At 35.5% G+C, this 19,163-nt stretch overlaps 1 protein-coding gene across 1 annotated transcript; it reads right to left on the reverse strand.

Annotated features, from left to right (window-relative positions):
* Positions 1-4,474: 4,474 nt before the first annotated feature.
* Positions 4,475-18,698, reverse strand: LOC145061915 (transcription regulator). The gene is made up of 50 exons (XM_079009508.1): positions 18,476-18,698; positions 17,433-17,730; positions 17,127-17,352; positions 16,718-17,057; positions 16,516-16,629; positions 16,309-16,437; positions 16,022-16,213; positions 15,736-15,930; positions 15,400-15,654; positions 15,065-15,318; positions 14,872-14,975; positions 14,693-14,787; positions 14,362-14,595; positions 14,052-14,267; positions 13,882-13,963; positions 13,735-13,802; positions 13,297-13,442; positions 13,088-13,196; positions 12,853-12,999; positions 12,715-12,762; positions 12,503-12,631; positions 11,370-11,612; positions 11,147-11,278; positions 10,987-11,066; positions 10,395-10,500; positions 10,214-10,309; positions 9,976-10,131; positions 9,709-9,891; positions 9,405-9,634; positions 9,184-9,316; positions 8,973-9,098; positions 8,835-8,879; positions 8,673-8,750; positions 8,468-8,584; positions 8,241-8,367; positions 7,983-8,083; positions 7,778-7,909; positions 7,607-7,690; positions 7,225-7,365; positions 6,966-7,097; positions 6,825-6,872; positions 6,597-6,743; positions 6,446-6,507; positions 6,214-6,367; positions 5,924-6,115; positions 5,727-5,831; positions 5,503-5,637; positions 5,188-5,424; positions 4,999-5,100; positions 4,475-4,883 (listed from the first exon to the last, which is right to left on the reverse strand). Exons 1-50 carry the CDS (start codon positions 18,572-18,574, stop codon positions 4,734-4,736), a joined length of 7,254 nt encoding a protein of 2,417 aa, XP_078865634.1. The 5' UTR covers positions 18,575-18,698; the 3' UTR covers positions 4,475-4,733.
* Between the last annotated feature and the right edge of the window lie 465 nt (positions 18,699-19,163).

Raw genomic sequence — 19,163 nt, forward strand, 5'->3', positions numbered from 1 at the left:
AAGGCTTTCGTTATTTAAAAAAAAAATATAATTATTTAATATACAAAAGGTCCCTCAAGATTATCATAATAGGATTAGTAAGTGAGAATGATGGAAAATTGGGTAATTGGGTTATTTGAATGTTGATGGTTATATAATTAAAATTTATAATATTGTGGGTTGAAAACCCTATGTATCTCACTAGGTTTCCCAACCTGACTCACTCATTTTATTGCATCACATGTAGTGGATCCAAAGATGAAATTGTCTAGTTAGGATCCTGAGTGGAATAAAGGATAGGCTTGCATTAGTGATTTCAGGAACTTTTTATTTACGTTTTCTCGTATGTGCGAATATAAACGAATGACATTCCAATGGTTTTAATAAAATAACTTTTGTTATTTCAAAAATGTTTATTTAATTGGGAACTTCCGCATTTCAATACTTAAAAGTGTAAAGGTCTGGAGTAGCTCATACTCAACTAGACCAAGTTCAGAACTTTCTACCTCCTAGAGAATGCTTGAGAGGTGCAAATCCCAGATCTACAATGATTGAAGCTTTCCAAGCAACACTACCAACTTCTTCTTCCTTCAAAAGCGCCCAAAAACAAACGTTTAGCTCACAAGGCACAAACATGGGGTTAGGGTTTCAAGGGAGTCGTTTAGAGAGATTGAGTCTGAGAATGGAAAAGGTTTATGGAGATTAAGGTGTTTAAATGGGGCTCAAGACCCCAGATTTAGGCTTTACACCTCAGTCGAGTATGCCTTGCGTACTCCTTATGTACGCCTTGTGTACTCAAAGACATCCATGTCATTCTTTAATGACTTACGCCCAATGTACGAACCATTTTTGCAATAATTAAATACTTGAGTCAAAAATTGAAATACCTGATTTGGCTGGGTGTTACAATTCTCTCTCAATTGAATCACATTTCGTCCTCGAAGTTCGATGTTGCGAATAACTTAGGGTAGTGCTCCTGCATCTCTCTGCCTCGGGTTCCTAAGTCCACTGGGAACCCTTCTGATGTTGCCATTGAACCTTGACCAAAATCGTTATTAGTCTCTCAACATAGTTCAGGCGATCATCAACCTAAACATCGTGCAAAGGAATCATTGCTGACTCATCAGCTACACACTTATGAAGCTGAGAAACATGAATGTGTCATGAATCTGGCTAAGCTCCTAGAGCGAATCTAGTCGATAGGCTACCCTGACCACTACTCGAAATGGTCCAATAAATCGTGGCCCCAACTTGCCCCTTTGAAACGTATTACACCCTTTCAGGGTGATACCTTCAGTAAAACCATATCCCCGTCCTGAAACTCTAACTCATACCGTCGTCTATCAGCATAACTCTTCTGCCGACTTTGAGTTGTCTACAATCTCTGTTTGATCTGTTGGATAAGCTCTGTCGTCTGAAGGATCACCTCGGTCTTCCCCATAACCTTGTGACTGACCTCTCCCCAACAAACTAGTATAAGACACTTCTTCCTATAAAAAAGTTCGAAATGTGGCACACCAATACTAAAATGATAGGTATTGTTGTAGAAAAACTCCGATAGGAGATGGTACAAATCAATGAATAAAATTAAAAATGTTTTAAATAATATATTTCAAAAAACATATTACTTAAAGTTGACATGATACAAGTCATTATTGTGTTTATTTAACTATTTAGGTAATTAGTTAGTTATTGGTTTTTTTATTCGTTTTATGTTTTACTCTCTAAAATAATCAAATTTTGTTTGTGTGATATTCACTGAATAATCAAAATAGGATATGTGTTATATGAAATAACCATCTTTTTTAAAATATGTTATAAAATAGTTATGTACGTAATAAAATAAACTTGGTAAAAAAATTAACTAAAGGCTGCAGTAGAAATTGTGTATTTACAAACTACAATAAGGTAAGAAATAATTGACACTATTAATTTATATATATTATTGTCGTCGTTCAAGGGCTGGTCATATCCCAACCTCTTTTACGTCGATAATGGATTGTTTGTGGGATCGTTGGACAAAAAAAAATTATTGTTATTCTGATTATTATTTTGCAAATCTCTTTATTTGGTGTGTTTATGTGTTAAATCTGAGGTTGCAGAAGTTGATTTTTTTTATATCGGGATCGAGAACAATGAGGTGGAGAATCAATTGGTGGTAGCTGAAAAAATGTCATTCAAAAATTCCAGAAAAGCTTAGGGTGCGTTTGATTGTGGAAAACTGTTTTCATTTTCTATGAAAATGTTTTCAGAAAATAGGGTTGAGTTTTCATTTTCAATTTTCAATGAAAACGCGTTTGGTTGGAAAGGGTGGAGTTTTCATTTTCCATCTTAGAAATTTGGAAAACTATAAAAATCACTTTTCTAATTTACATACAATTTGGAAAACTGAAAATTTTCATTTTCTTAGAAAACTTTGGAAAACTAAATGAACCAAACGCGTTTTCGAAATTTCCGATTTTCTTGGAAATTTTTCCAGTTTTCTGTGAAATTTTTTCAAGAAAAACTGAAATTTTAAAAACGTGTTTGGTTCGTTCAGTTTTACAAAATTTTCCAAGAAAATGAAAATTTTCAGTTTTCCAAATTGTATGTAAATTAGAAAAGTGATTTTTACAGTTTTCCAAATTTTTAAGATGGAAAATGAAAACTCTCCCGGTTTCAACCAAACGTGTTTTCTAAAATTTTCATTAAAATTTGAAAACGAAAACTCAACTCTATTTTCTAAAAGACAAAACTGCACAAATGGTCCCTGTGGTTAGCTGAAAATTGTCACTTTGGTCCAAAAATGTTTAGCACCAGAGGTCCAAACTTTTCATTTTGTTGCAAGTTTGGTCCAACTTTCTATAAACTTTTTCATAATGACTATTTTGCCCTTTTTTTTCCTTTTCAGTTTTTTTATTATTTAAATACTTTTTTGATTAAAAGAAAAAATAAAAAAGAAAATTTACATTTTCAATTTTATTTTTATATTTTTTATAACAAAAAAATGAAATCTCTCTCATATACAACATCTCTCTCTCTCTCTCTCTCTCTCTCTCTCTCTCTCTCTCTCTCTCTCTCTCTCTCTCTCTCTCTCTCTCTCTCTCTCTCTCTCTCTCTCTCTCTCTCTAGGTTTGTTTTGATAAACACCCAAGAACATCATCATAAATTCAAGAGCACTCAAGAACATAGTCATCACCACCATTCGACCACCGTCCACCGTCACCACCATCCGCCATCACCACCGTCCACCATCAACACGGTCCGCCACTACCACCACCTCTATCTCCACCTAAAAATCATTCTTGAAACAAACACACACACACACACACACAACATCTGGGTTTGTTCTTGAGCTCTCCCCCAAAAAATTATTGTCAAATCTAAAGCCTCATCAAGAGTTCAAGAACACACACACTTACATTCAAGAACACATTCATGGACCCCATATCTGATTAACATAAACACGCACAAAATCAGATCTGACAAACACACACACACACACACGAAATCAAATCTGATGAACACACACACATACACACGAAAGCAGATCTGATGAACACACTCACACACACAAACACACGAAATCAAATCTGATGAATACACACACATTAAGTCAAATCTGATGAACAAAAACACACGAAATCAGATATGATGAAGGGCTTTCAGATCAAGTTAAGGGGTTCTCGGGTTCACATCTCCGATATCCTCATCAGACGACGAGCTCCTCCTCAGATGATTCGCCATCGAGTCGCACATGATGGAGCTGGAGCCGCTTGTTAAAGCAAGCCCTAGTGCCGCCGTAGAAATGCTTGTCTCCAAAATCGGCTCACATCTCCGATCTCGTCCCTGAAAATGAAGAATTTTTTGTATGTGTTTGTGTGTGTGTTTCCAGGGGATGAAGAAGAAAGAAGGAAAAATTCTTATCTTGAATGTTGATTTTTTCAAAGAGAGAGAGATTTCATTTTTTTATTTTCTTATAAAAAATTATAAAAATAAAATACAAAATGCAGTTTTTCCTTTTTATTTTTTTTTCTTTTAATTAAGAAAGTATTTAAATAATAAAAAAACTAAAAAAGAAAAAAATAATAATAAGGGCAAAATAGTCATTATGAAAAAGTTTATAGAAAGTTGGACCAAACTCGCAACAAAATGAAAAGTTTGGACCTCTGGTGCTAGTCCAAACCTTTTTGGACCAAAGTAGCAATTTTCAGCTAACCACAAGGACCATTTGTGCAGTTGTCTTTCTAAAAACATTTTCTTAGAAAATGAAAACAGTTTTCGTTTTCCACAACCAAACACACCCTTAACTATTCATAGGTTGTCAAGTTAAATTGTGTAGCGTTGCCACCCTTTCCTTTTTGTATTTAGCTACTTTTCACATGAAAAAAAAAGGCCTTTATTCATTGGCGGCAGCTCACACGGATGCAAATGCAATGACCATGGATTCTATTTATTAGTAGTTCATCAGCTGAGAGAAATTGGAGCATACGTACATAACGTCAAGAGAAACCAATTGAACTCCAAATAGGCTGATAAATTGGTGTTTAGACATTCGAATATTCGTCTCCAATCGAGATTCTCTGAAAGTTACACATCCGGACCACACAAGAAGGGGGATAATATCCGGACCATACATACATTCAACTCTAAACATAATATCAGAGTTTTCCATTAAAAAAAAAAAGAAGACAAACTAGTAAATATTCTCCCCCCAAAAAAGGGTAAACACAAGTATTTACACAAATCCAATTGAAAACCAACCTAGTCTCTATCTAGTGCATGGTATCAGATATCCCTCCAGCAACCACATTATCATCCACCGGTTTCGGCCCACCACACGATCTCGACACCGATTCAAATAGCTTCTCAATCTCCGGTGCACACCTAGTGAAAGATCGGCTCCAAAAGTTGTATCGTGGATTCTGCCACATCATCATCAATCATTAATCATTAATATAATATATAAACAAGAGTCAACAACCACTATGTATTATAATATTACACTCAAAACATGAGACAGATGTTTATGATAACTACCTTGATAAGCTCAATGAAGGTGATCAGAAGCCCCCAAGGGTGTGGCCTGTTAACTATCAACCGCTCCAACAGAACTCTCGTTATCTGTTCCTGGATTGCCTCCTGCATTTTAATAATAATATTATTGTTATTAACTCCTCTAAAGATATTAACTAATTAATTAATATATTTGAAAGTGAGGTAGCAGACCTGATTTGATTCGGAGAACAAGTAGAGAAGGATGAAGGAGAAGTAATGCGTATGGTTGTTGGGATATCTCAACTGATTTGCAACTGCATTCAAAAAGAGGTAGCGCCCTTCTGTCTCAAGCTCCAATATCAATGTTTGAAAGATGTCCAGAGCGGCCCCCACCAAGAAGATGGCCAGCGAAGCATTGCTCGCCATCGATTGTCCGTGTGGCGTTCTTGCCTGCAACTGCTGGATTGCCTGCATCAACGCAATTCTTATCATTCTTTCTTTACAACCAACAACTATTTAAGATTTTTTTTTATTAAAAACACACACCTGCATTCCAACATAAAGAACAAGGGAATTCATTAATGGCACATTGTATCGTGTTCCTGCCCTTGCTGCCTCACTTGGTGAAAGAAGCAGTTTCTGCTTTAGTTCAGACAGAAATGATGTCCCTTGTGGCCTTGTCTGTATAACAAAACCAAAATTATAAATTAAATAAGAGTCTGAAACAAATCCATATTGTTAACAAATTAATTTTTTTGATATGTAAGTACCTTTAGATACTCATCCACGTCATTTTTCATTTGCTTGGTTTTCAGAGCTGCATCAACTTCCGACAGAATGCGAGGTGACTGACTGATCTCAGCTAGCAGATCAATCTGAAAATTTATAATTAAAAAAAAAATTAATAATGATCACTGAAAGTTATGATTAATTAATACTATGAATAAGAAAAGAAAAAACAAGGAACCTTTAAGTTGGGAGTTGAAGGGTCTGGTAGTCTCATGTTGCGAGGGAAAGCACTGAGCACTATATTTCTCATCTGAATGCAACTTGGAGGAATGATATCACAGAAACTGAAATGATAATCACAGAGAAACTCTGGGAAATCATGAAGTAACACCAACAGAACTCTCAGTGTGCCCTTGTATAGAAAACGAACCTGAGAAACATGAAATGGAAGTAAAATTAACAGATGATGAAAGCATTTTGCTAATTCTTGTAATGAAGATGGAAGTTATGAATGAGAGAGAGGCAAACCGGCTCGCCAAGTTCAGCATTCCTCAAGAAAGGTTCCATGAACTGGAATAAGTCAACCAGTAAACGTTGGAAATATGGCCAACCCTTTTGAGCGTTTCCACTCAGTAGTTTTGGCATGAAGCTTCTGTGACTCACTAGCTCAAGCCATACAAAGCTGAACACCAACCAATTTCACAATATCAACAACACATCATATATACATATATATTAAATAATGAATTATATTTCCTACCTGAATGCAGGAACTTTGAGAGGCTGCAGGGCATGGAAGGAGGTTGCTAGAGCCGTCAGAACCTGCACAGGGCAAACCGGTAACTTAACATACAATGCAATACAAGATAATATGATATGAGAAAAGAGAAAAGAGAAAAGTGAATACCCACCTGAAAGTTTGCACCTTCAAAAACCGGGTCAAGGGTACTAAGGTCAAGCAGCCAATCAATGAATAACCTGAAATACGGTCTGGGGTTGAATGAAGTTTTCTTCTCCTCTGCATCCTTTTGAATGAATCTCACAGTCACGGCTAACACCTGTTGCAAAAAATGTCAAATAATCTACAGTGTAACATATGCAACTAATCACAAGTCTTGGTTGAAATTTGTGATTGTAACCTTTGACAGAAGAGACAGCTTGCTTACTCCATGGTCAACAGAGGAGAACTAGCCATATAAAGAAGAAGCAATTATGTTGATGAAAAGTATATATAAACAAAATGCATTATAAAAGATAAAATGGTGAGAGTCGATAACTACCTTGAGTATCGAAAAGATGAGTGATGCGTACATATCAATGGCAAGGAAAGATAAGGTCTGTGCTTGTTGAGGAGCTTGGACAGGGCTAGAATTGATCACCTCAGAAGAGATACAGTGTGATACAGCAATTTCCTTGTAGAATTATTAATCCATGATTAGATTTAACTTGTAGGATAAAGAAGATTGCAAAAAATGGAAAATGTACTTCCTTTCCTTTGAATTATTTATTATTTCTTGCATATTAAGTTGTAAAACTTACCAAGAGACGGCGAAAGAAGCGGTCAGATGTATCGTCTGCTTTTAGCAACCCATTTTGCTGAAGTTGTAGAACAAACCGAGCAGACATCTGATCATTAGGGTGTTCATATATCCGATACCACTCGGCAAATAACAGGGAAACCTGTAACATACATACCATTTTCAGTCACTATTTTCCCACCATTTTCTGTTTTATATATATATATATATATAGCTTCGTATTTGCTTATTATATATAGCATCTCACTTCTAAATCAATCTATTACAGCATTGTACTTATAATTGAGTGAATATTTCATACTACGATGCTATAACATGAAGAAATGAAAGTGTAATGCTATAATGAACAATCAAAAGGGAAGTGTGTTGCTATTTGGCATTACCTGATCATGGAAACCAGCAGGATCGGGTTCAGAAGATTCTAAAGCACTCATTTCATCCCTGCCTGCTACCAGATGACTAGCCACCTGTTTCATTAAATAACAAAAAATAAGTTGACATCCAAAATGTTGTCTAACAAAAGTCAAGAACAGCGGACATGAACATGAACTAACCTTTTTGTCTTTTTGCTGTCTGACAAAATCATCCTTCCCAGCAGGAAGTCCAGAGGAGGAAGAAGCTGATGGGTTCCTAGCAACTTCCACAAGTTGTTGAAGCGCCTCAGGAGCATCAGGCCTTGTTGCAAGCTGCATGTTAATTTTTATCAGAATTAATGTTGCCTTTGATTATTTTTTTTAAATAATAATCGAAGGATCAAACCTTCGCCAACGCATCCACAAGATTATGAAGTTCAGATATCACTCTTGCATCATTAGCAACCAATGTTTGGATGAGAGAAATTGCAAACTCTGTTGCCACCTCTGTGTATATCATATAGAAATTAGTATGTTAGTCAAAAGTGCAAGTTTACCAATTATATTATACGCTGATTAATTAAATGGTGATATAACTTTTTTGTGTTACAGAATAATCAAGTAGTTATTATTAAGTATTAACCAGATATAGTTTTGCACATACTGTTCTTTCCAGCATCAAGAAGCTTTGCCATATGAACATTATATTCAGCAAGGTTCAACAACTCTCTGCGAATTAAGCCAATAGTAATATCTTTGTTGAACTTCCTATCTTCATCTGAATATATCACCTGCAGATACATAAACATGTGTCAAAACATGATGAAGAGAATGAAAAGCTTAAAAGAAAAGACATGCAAAAAGCATTTGAGAGAAAAGAAATAAACATACCCAACTGGTCAGTTCCTTCACCACAAGCTTGCTAGCATCTCGGATTGAAGCTAACATGGCAAGATGAGCACCAACATGTGCTGTGTTTGCTGCATTTTCATACAAGCCTTTGAAGACCTATAACATGGTTGATTGTAATGTTAAAAACTGTTTGTTAAGAAAGAAAAACATCAAAAAATATTACAAAAATAGAAAATTAAAATACCTTCTGAGCCACAGCCAATGCAGCCTCATCGCGACTAATGCATCTAAGAATGACCACAGGAACCTCGCCGATAACAGACTAATAACAAGAATCCTCTTAATAAAAACTCACAAAAAACAAAGTTTAATAAATTCAAAGCATATTTAAATGATAAAATATTACCTGAACTTCAGCTTCTTTAGCATCATTTGCTATGAGAGATTCCAGCTGAAACAAGCATAGATATGTCAGAGAAATATATAATGGATTTCTATGAATAGTCAGAGAAAACAATAAAGTGAGGCCAATTCAATGTGACACCTTTTCTGAGATAATCCGGTATTTATCCAATGCATCACCAGTAGTCAATGAAGGTTCAGAAGTGGTACTTATGACACGATCTGAAGCTGAAGGCGAAGGTAAAGGCTGCGCATAGACTCCAGATTCCTATCAATATATACAAGTTACATGTCAGGCAAAGGATATGAACAATGAAAAGTCAACATCTTTCATAATTATAACTTTTACTGACTTTGGAAATGTTGGAAGAATCTGGTATGTGCAATTCAGGAGCTGACACTGACGAAAATGAAGAAAGAACAGCTTCATTCTCAAAATTATGTGGACCAATTCCACCAGCCATCCCAGCATGCCCCGAGGAACCACTGGAAATATTAAAAAAAAGGTAAAGATGAAATAATTAAAGAAAAGACATTTGACCAGTCAAAAATTAAGAAAAGAAGCGTAACACACCTGAGGAGTTTGACAGAACTAGGCTCCATATCTTCTGAATCCAAGGAGTGTGCAACTGCATTCATACCAGAGTTTCCAAGACTAGATGAGAAGATGCCAGGGTTTAGATTCCCTGAGGCTGAGCCATATCCACGATGTAGTGCACCACTCCCAGGTGGAGCAGAAGGACCAAGAGGTACAGCGTTTGAGCTTTGATTGGACTGATTTTGCCATGGTAATCGAACAAAATCCTGAAAAAAGAAAAAACATGAGTATTACATTTAATGGTAAGTGATAAATCAATACCTTAAAAGTACAAAACTACCTCATAAACTCGCTGTTGGGAATGGGACAATCGACCAGGTTTAGGACGCAAAGCTTCCGGAAGAACACCAACATGACCTTGTGTATACAGGTTTGCATCAAAAAAGGCTGGGCCCACCCCTTCTCTATGTTTCCTTCTTATCGCAAGTTGTGGTGCAAGTTCACCATCTATGGTTTGTACAGCCTGCATGCAACAAAATTAAAAATTAAAAATTAAAAAGTCTGAAAGCTTCAAACAATCACATTTTTCTTTTTAAGAAGATGTAACCTTTTCTGTTGCAGCCTGTTCAATCAAAGCACATCCCAAGTCGAGGTTGTCATTAGTAACAAGCTGAACTGCATGTTCAAGCAGTTCACTGGTGATATTTACAGTAGTCCCAATATTGTTTCTCAGCTGACTTGATATCGAACCACGAAGAGGTTCCTAATAAGAAAGGAGATTTTATTTTAATTATAATTTATAATAAAAAGTATATGAGTAAACAATGAATAGATAAAAACAATACCTTGCATGTCACATGGGCTAAACTTCCAGCCAAACTTGCAACCATTAAATGAGCTGCACTGTGTATCCGGCTCTCATCAGACTCCATAGCATAGTCCTGAAATTATGTGTGTATATGTTTCAGTAATGATTCTATATTTTGAATAAGGTGACACTGACACACAATGAATGTAAAAATGAACCTTTAAGACAAGTTCCTTTGTTGTTTGAGTTGCTATAGAGACGCTACGCTGCACAATGCTGGAAACTATTTCTTTGATAGCTCGATCCATAGACATTGGAAGCACGCTGTAAAACAATGATAGAGCAAGTTAGGTAAACCCTAAAACACTTTTGGTTGTTTCCTTTTTCCTCATTATATCCTGCATATGTAAAGTGACCCCGGATGGGTGATAACGTCTGTTTGGATAAAGTGATGTATGCATATAGTTTTGTTTCTTTTCTAGACTGAATAAACCGTCTGGACAAGACTAAATAACCGATTTACCCTTGCATTCCAACAAACAATTTCCACAACATTCTTTAACTTTAACGATATTCAAATTCAAGGTGAAAAAAGTTGGAAGGAAAAAAGAAGGGCAAATAGGTAAATGGATTGGTGTCTTAATACATTAAGCCAGGTTTTTTTGGCTTAATCCATTGTCATTATGTCCATATTAAGTCAAAAGGAAACATCCATAAAACACTGTCTAGATTAAGTGCTTAACCCATTAAGTCAGAAAGAAACTACCCCTTAATTTAACTACTAGCCACAAGATGAGGAGAAGATCGAACCTCTGAAAGTGCATATGCAAGCCCAGAGCTTGGAGCTTAGGATTAACAATAACTTGTTGGTCGATATTTGATGCTGGTATCTGTAAAGACACACCATTTAAATGAAGGAAATTTAAAAAAAAAAAAAAATTATATACAAGATGAATAACAATTAACACACCTGACCAACTGAAAATGGCAATTGTGCTTGTAGAAGTCCTTGAGCAGATGGAAGCTGATCAGACAAGCCTAAAGCTGCCATCTTTTCATCTTCACTTAAAGTTGCAGAAGGAAGATGGAGAGGAGCAGCATACTGTTTATCAAAAGAAATTGTTAATATCAAAACATGGATGCAAAGAACATCTGGGAAATATATGTAGAAAAAAAATAAATAAATAACAAACCTGAGATAGAATACGCGAATGACCACCCGGATGTGATGAGCTGGCAACTTCAACCGGTAAATCGACTTGATTTAGAGTAGAAATCATGCTGGATTTAACTTCTCCAACCATTGGTTGTTGTTGAGTTGACCCAACATCTTTGTTGGAAAAATCAGGGTTTCCTTCAACTTCTCTCACTTTGTCCATAAGAAGGGAGGATGGGCTTACTTCCTTTAAATCAACATTGAGATTCTTGAACAAAACCTGAAAGGACACAATAACAATTGTGAATAGGTGAATGTAGTATATTATTGTAATTCATGTTGTTGCTAATTACATATAGGACTAAATAGATGAAAAAGCAACATACTTACATTTTTGGGATAATCAAATAAATTAACTAAAGGCAGTCCATTCATGAAAAACTACCACCTTTTTGACCTTTTATACAAAATTACCACTAAATTCGTAAAGGATCCCATCGCAAATTGTGGAATGGAAAAAACCTTTAAAATATGGAGACAAAATCATATATTTTTCAATATATGAATTAATATTCAATAAATGAATTAGATTTGCAGTAAATTATTGTGCATGTCGCAATATATCAATTAATTTCGCAATAAAGAATTTTTTGAAGATATTATGTGGGGGGTCATTCAAAAAGAAACTTAACCAATCCATAATGCGACCCATGTCGAAATTGGTGGTCATTTTCTTATGCGAACCTTGCCAATTTGGTCATTTCTGTGATTACCCCTTCATGTATTTGTTTATTATAGCTTCTTTCTAATACAGCATTATACTTTTAACATTTTCTAAATAAGACATTGTCCTTTGAAAAATCTACCCAACTATAACATTATACCTTCGTTCTTTTTTCTTTTTAGGATATTGTTTTTTTTGAAAGATCTACCCAGTTATAATGGTAAAAATTGCTTTGTATTTTGACAATAATGATCTACTTGAGAAGTTTTAATAAAGCACAATAATATAAATAGAAGTACAACGCTATTATAAACAAAATAAGTGAAAGCATGTTGCTATTTCTTGTGCTTAACCCTTGTATTTACTTTAAACTATGATTCTGATTCAACTTATCATTTATTTGTTTTTTCCTCAATAAGAGTTTAATTTTATATATATACACATACCTCAATTTCAAACTTGAGATTCATTTTGAGATTCGGCATTGCATAAATTTCAGCAAGTAATCCAAGAATTCCCATGGTCCAAGGATTAGGAGGTGTATACGCTAGACTATTTTGGCATGCCTCTAAGATCTGCAGCATGAACAAATAAAAAATTAATACCTCACAGTCCTTCAGAGTAAAAAAAAAAACTACCAGTTAATCTGTCTGCATACCTTGGAGGTAAATGGAATCACTGCAATCATCAAACCCTTCTCATACGCCTACAAATATTGATAATAAAAAAAGTTATATATCATTTTGAACAACAGAGGTAGGTGTTTTTGGTGAATAAACCTATATCATATAATGACCTCAATAATTAAGCCCTTTGGATCGATTTCTTTAGCACGCAAAACATGGTTTCTGCCAATTGTAATCTTTCCTAACCAGCCTCCAAGATTCTTCAGCAAAGAACGCTCTTCAGAACTGGATTTTATGAGTTCAGATCCTAAAAGAACCTGTTACATCACCAAATGATATATAAACTTCAGTGACCCATAAATGATTATCTTTAAAAACACCAAAAAATAAATTACAAAAGCGTACCTTGCAATTTTCATAGGTAGCTTGAACAATCTCTCTGGTTAGAGGTCTTGAGCTGGCTTTCTCAAGGAACTTCAAGTACAAGTCATGAAAATTTGGTTCGATACTTGCTCTGTTAACAAAAAGAGTTGTGGCAAGTTGAATGGTTGTCATATAATTGTTCAAAGGCTTAATACCACAAGATGAGCTTAATCAGTGATAAAGTCTCTCACCTTTTCATGACCATATACTGTGCAAACCAAGGATAGTACTGTTCTTTCAAAATTTCTGTGAATTCCTTTGCTTTAGCTTCAATATTGGCAGCCGATAAATTATTGATGATAAATGAGATTTTGTCTTGAGTTTCAGATGGTGGGGCCTGTAAATAAGATTCATATTAGGGAAGAGCAAATGAAAAACAAAAAACTCATTAACATTTAGAGCAACGCCTTATCAGATGCTTATATGCCTTATTGCCCTTTTCTGTAATTCTGAGACCTAATGTTTTGATTTTGCAATTCTGGTCCTTTCTGTAACAGCTTTGATCCTTATACTGATGTTTTGTCATGATTTTGGGTCCATGTTCCAAAGAAATGACTATTTCACCCTTTTATCTGATTTTTTACTCTATTAGTTATAATGTCATGTTAATAAACTTGGTACAAAAATACCTCTATGGGTGTTTCTCTGCGTTCAGCAGCGGCAACAAGTGTTTCGATATTTAATGCAGAACCAAATCCTGCATTGGATAAAATATAAAATGTTAAATATATTAGGTGAAAAAAGACACTAGACACAAAATAAAGTTAAAAACTTACTTGCTGAAGTAACAGATCTAGATGGACGAACAAAAGCAGGAGATGAAGCCAATGCTGCTGAAGAACTAACTACACTCGGTGGCTGCATTTAACCATGATAAAATATAAAAATTAATCAAAAAGAAAAATCTGAAAGATGGAAATCAGCACAAAAAGTGTGTGGTGCTTGCCTTCTGGATACTAACAGGATCGTTTGCTGTAGCAACTGACATTTGTCCTGTGGTAGGTAAGTTTGGCTTCATATAATTGGATGAAGTTACAGAGGCTCTGTGTCTCTCTTCTAAATAACTCTGATTCCTCTGTTGAAGTTGTATTGGAGAAGACATTTGAGAACCAAGTTGTGCACCACTAGATCCAATCAAAGAGAAAGATGATCCCGCCGCCATCTACAACAATAAGTCAAAAAACAAATCTATAAATTTGATCTTTTATAACTAAAAGTTGAAATATCACAGGTGAAATGAGATGTAAAACACATACCTCAATGTTTGGTTGTGGGATAGAATTATGGTGTTGGTCAGAAGCAGGATTGTGTCCTGCATCTGAATCCAGGTGGCCTGATGAAATTCTTGCAAGCGCCCTTTCAATGAAAGCAACAAGCTCTGAATGAGTAGCACGCAGATGTGATATCTGCAAGATATGTTGGCAGTATTGAGGCCACTCAATCAGTCGATCCACAAACTTCTCCAAAGCCTTTGTACCAAAAACAAACATCTGCAACGAAACATTGTTATCATTAAATAATAGAAAAAAAAAAAGGAAATATCTTTTGGAGTAAAGCAACAGATGATGAAAAGTTATTATTACTAACTTTGGAATCTGCAGGTTTGCGCAATGCATCCAAAACAGCACGTAATGCAATTCCAAGTGTCAGATGGGTCACAAGTTGATTCTTAATAAGCAATCCTGTCATTTCAAATTTATAAAAACCATATTTCCTGATTTGGAAAAATGAATAAAGCTTCAAATAGATGATATACGAGGCGTTACCAAAGACAATAGCAGCAAGCTTAAGTTGTCTATCAGGGTATCTGTTGAAAAACTTGTACTCTTCAAACAAGTTTGCAATCATGCACTCAAATATTTGTTGTTCCCTGCCAAATCACATGCCACCAAAACATAACTGCTCAATAAACCATGAATGATATTAGCAAAATAACTTAAAAGTGAACAAAGGATAAACCTTTTATCAGAAGATTCTTTAAATCGGGCAAGCATTTGGATCATTGCATCAATAGTCAGCTGACCAGAGAACATTTGTTGGAAATAAGAATTGGCTTCTGCCTCTACATCATCTCCATATACTTCAGATGTTGACGACTCTTGACCACCATTGTTCTTCATCCTTGAACTGTTGTTTGGAGACTTCAGATATAATCTTTCCATTTCTTTAATAAGTTGGTTAGAAGTAAGCAAGCCTGTATGCGATTGAAGAACCTAAAAGAAAACAAGGGTTATATCAACATTCAACAGTGTTGTGTGGGCCCCAGATGATTGAAATTGAAAATGTACACACACCTTAAAGAACACAGAAGCTGTCTCTGCATAAATAGTCCAAATATTACCAGGGCTATGCAACCGATTGGAAGATTCCTGAACACCAAACTCCACCTCCTTCAGGAATCTGAGGCATTCCTCAAAGAAAGCATCCCTGTAAGTACTTAAATTTGCACTCAACCACTTTTCCAGATCTATGAGTTCTTTTCTAGAAGCCAGGGCAGCCAGCTTAATACCCAAAGACATAGGTACCATATCCAATACGGGAGATATAATCTGTTATAGAAAAAGGGTATCTTAAAATACACATAATAAAAATATATGTAGCCTTTAACAAAAATGAAGTAGACATCTAACCTTTATCTCCTGGCATAAATCCAAGACTCTGTGTATATTATCTTGATCCATGTTGAGTGCATCGCTTAAAGCTCTCAAGAAAAAGGAACGGTTAACGTGCCAAAGATGGAGCAAAATGCCACCAACAGAAGGGTCTTTAAGTATCACAGGAAGAACAGCCAAAGAAACTTCATTTTGCAGGACATTATATGGTGTCTGCATATTTTCATAGGCATGCCATCAACCAAAACAGGTTTAATAAAAAAGAATAAACACAAACTGCTTAAGAATGTGAGAAGAAAATTACATTAACATGGGCCATCCCAACTAATAACACTTCAGGGCAATGCTTAAGAGGGTATTCAAGCAGCAATCGAACAGACTTTGCAAGGCCTCTTTCAGCCAGCTGGCATAAAACCTCCAAAAGATCAAGGCATAACCATGCATGATTTGCATACCCAGATTGAAACTTGGGAGTACTGACTGCATCAACATATGCCTGCAAGAACAAGTATAAATAAAAACTTGGATCCATAAAAAATGAAACAGCTTGATCGTTCATATAAACATCATATGAATCTTCATAAATCATACCACTTGTCTTTCACAGTGTGCAAATGTGAATACTTCAGGTGGGACAGAAACAGCATACTTCAAAAAAGACAACTGCCCCTCGGTGTTTTTCCAAACATTGCCACAAACAGCAGATAATGGAAACGGATCCTACATTTCCATCTTATGAATCAGTACAACATAAGCTTCAAATAAAGAAATTAAGAAGTAAAAAAGTATGTTAAAAACCTGGGATGCTAGTCTATAGCAGGAAATCAATAGTGAAAATGCTGCTTCATCAGGGATATAGAAACCCTCGTGATCAAGGTTCTCAATTACAGTGGTCCAGTTGATTCCAGGCGCCTATATATTATAATAGTAGTATTAGTGAAATATCAAATTTACATTAATGAAGAAGATTAAGCAAGAAAAAGAAGTAAATGGGACTAACAAGCTGCTTGATTGATTCTATAAGGACTTCAGTGTTCCAAGAACTCAACAAGGACATATCAGGAAGACTCCCTCTACCAAGAGCAGAACAAAATGTTGAAAATGCATTTTCTTGGTCCTGAAGACTGAAATCAGAGCGGACTATTGTCCCTAGTATCATAGCAACAGTGATTTCATTGAGGGGTGAGAATGATGATAACAAATCCTTGCAAAGTGATACATCTGATGTGGAATTGTAGCCCAATTCTTTCATCAAATCAGCCATGTTCATATGCTTCTCCATTTCTGCTAGGATAGCTTCGAATTCACTGTCAGTGCCATCATTGAGAAAATCCAGTTTCCTGAAGGGAAAATTTGGTAAAATCAGTTGTGAAATCATTAAACACAACTGAGAAAAACAATAGATGTACCTCATAAACTTGGATTCTTGTAGCTCATCAGAAAGGAGAGGTGCCACGATAAACTCTGAATCCTTATCAAACTGAACCAAGGATAACAATTGCATAAAAGAATCCACATGTTTAGAAAGTGCTTCGGATTTATTAAGAAACAGCAATATGTCTTGAACATAGTCAGCATTATGCAAGGAGGTGGTAGCACATAATTCCTCAATCTGTCGCGTACAAAAGTTCCTTCCTGCAAGCAGCAATATAAATTAAAATTCCCATAAAAGCTAATAGCATTAAAAAGAAAAAAGGAACACTAAGAGAGCTCACCAGCTATTCTGATGTCATTATTTTCCGAATCTGTCAAGGAAAGACCAAATCCAAGTTTCTCATATGATGATAACTGTAGTGCAACGGATAGATTATCCAAAAATTCTTCAGTGATTGCTGTAGGCCTAACTGACACTTGGAATACGGTACTAAACTGCGGCTTTTCAAGTAACTTTCTAAAAAGTGAAGCAACTACTGGTTCCAGATGACTACTCTTCAAGTCCCTTTCATAAACATTGAAGTGGTCAAAGCATGTCTCTAGAAGCAGAATGCTTCCCTCCAATCCATAATCAACATACTGCAGAAAATGCCATAATGTCAATCCAACTATGATATGTAAAGGTATTAGGATACATATGTATTTGTATCTCTATATTTGTAAATTTATACATGCAGTCATGCACACATGATTTTGTTCTTTTCATGGATTTGGTGACTAATGGTTGCCAAATGGATATGATATAAGTGAATGTAGTTTGGGTTTTCATTTTTATATATTTGTGGGTTATGCACAATGTGCAACAATGGCTCTTTTTGAGGTTGGCATCTACTTGCACCCCACACCATAGTAGTTATGGTGTGCAATTACATTCTCTTCTGCTTACCCTAACAAAGATTATACACACAAAATCTAATCAGGCTGGCATTTCTTCGGAGCTTCGTTAGCTTTGCGCAGCTTGATGGACACATTAAACTAGGAGTCAACAAAATTGCCAAATTGAACAAGCGTGGATTATTCGACTTGATAATGTCGCTGGACATCCAAATCCCCCATATCAAATGTAATTCCCCTACCTTCGACTACTAAATCAAATTCCAAAATCCAAAACAAAAAGACCACACAAACACAATCCATTACACGAAACTTAGCTTTTCTGGCAGTCTCATTTTTAGCATGATTGATACTCGTTCCACTTACAGTCATGCGGAACAAATTAAACATCTAGGGTTTTACTTTCAAGTAGATCGCAGGCGAAAAAAGCAAGCATATATGGATAAAATGAATCCTTTAAGGTATAAAGAAAAGAAAGTTCGTAATATACCTGAGAGAGTTCGCGAAGAACGGAGTCGGAATTGGATTCGTTCAAACTCTCGAACAACAGCCGAATTTCAGTTGAGAATCTTTGCGCCAACGGAATCATGGTGAAATAGCAGTAAATCAGAATTTGGCGATCAGAAACTAGGGTTTCGAATTTAGAGCGAGGGAAAATCGGGGATTTTTCTGAGTACGATATATAACTGTGAAAGCAAGGGGGTGAAATTTTGGGGACTATTGCGAGCATAAAGATATATAGAGCATAAAGCTCGGTGGAATCGGTGCAAGAACTATGAGCGATACACTTCACACTTGTGACTTTGAGTCCCTTTTGTCCATAGACTTCACAATTTTGCCCCAAAAAAATTTCATTTCTTTAGTTATATGTATGGTTAAGGTCACTTAACTTTTTATTTTGTGCTCATTTTGTCGCTTAACTCTTTTTAAGTTTTAAAAGACTTTTGTCTTTGTGCTCATTTAGTCACTTAACTTTTGTTTTGGTCACGTTTAGTCACCTAACTTTTAAAATTGTGCTCATTTGGTCACTAAACTTTTTAATTTTTTTAAAAGTTTGGTGACTAAATGAGCAAAATTTGAAAAGTTAGGTGACCAAATGAGTACAAATCTAAAAGTAGAGTGACTAAATGTGACCAAACCAAAAGTTAAGTGACTAAATGAGCACAAAGTCAAAAGTT

Source organism: Lactuca serriola, chromosome 7, assembly GCF_051521515.1.
Source record: "Lactuca serriola cultivar US96UC23 chromosome 7, Lser_US96UC23_V15, whole genome shotgun sequence".
Taxonomy (NCBI): domain Eukaryota; kingdom Viridiplantae; phylum Streptophyta; class Magnoliopsida; order Asterales; family Asteraceae; genus Lactuca; species Lactuca serriola.

Excerpts from the sequence above, each read along its gene's own strand:
- LOC145061915 (XM_079009508.1), bottom strand. The coding sequence starts at position 18,574 with ATGATTCCGTTGGCGCAAAGATTCTCAACTGAAATTCGGCTGTTGTTC. Across the intron at positions 8,880-8,972 it reads ACCGGATTATCTCAGAAAAG|CTGGAATCTCTCATAGCAAA; the intron begins GTGTCACATTGA and ends TGCTTGTTTCAG. Across the intron at positions 8,585-8,672 it reads CATTGGCTGTGGCTCAGAAG|GTCTTCAAAGGCTTGTATGA; the intron begins GTATTTTAATTT and ends ACCATGTTATAG.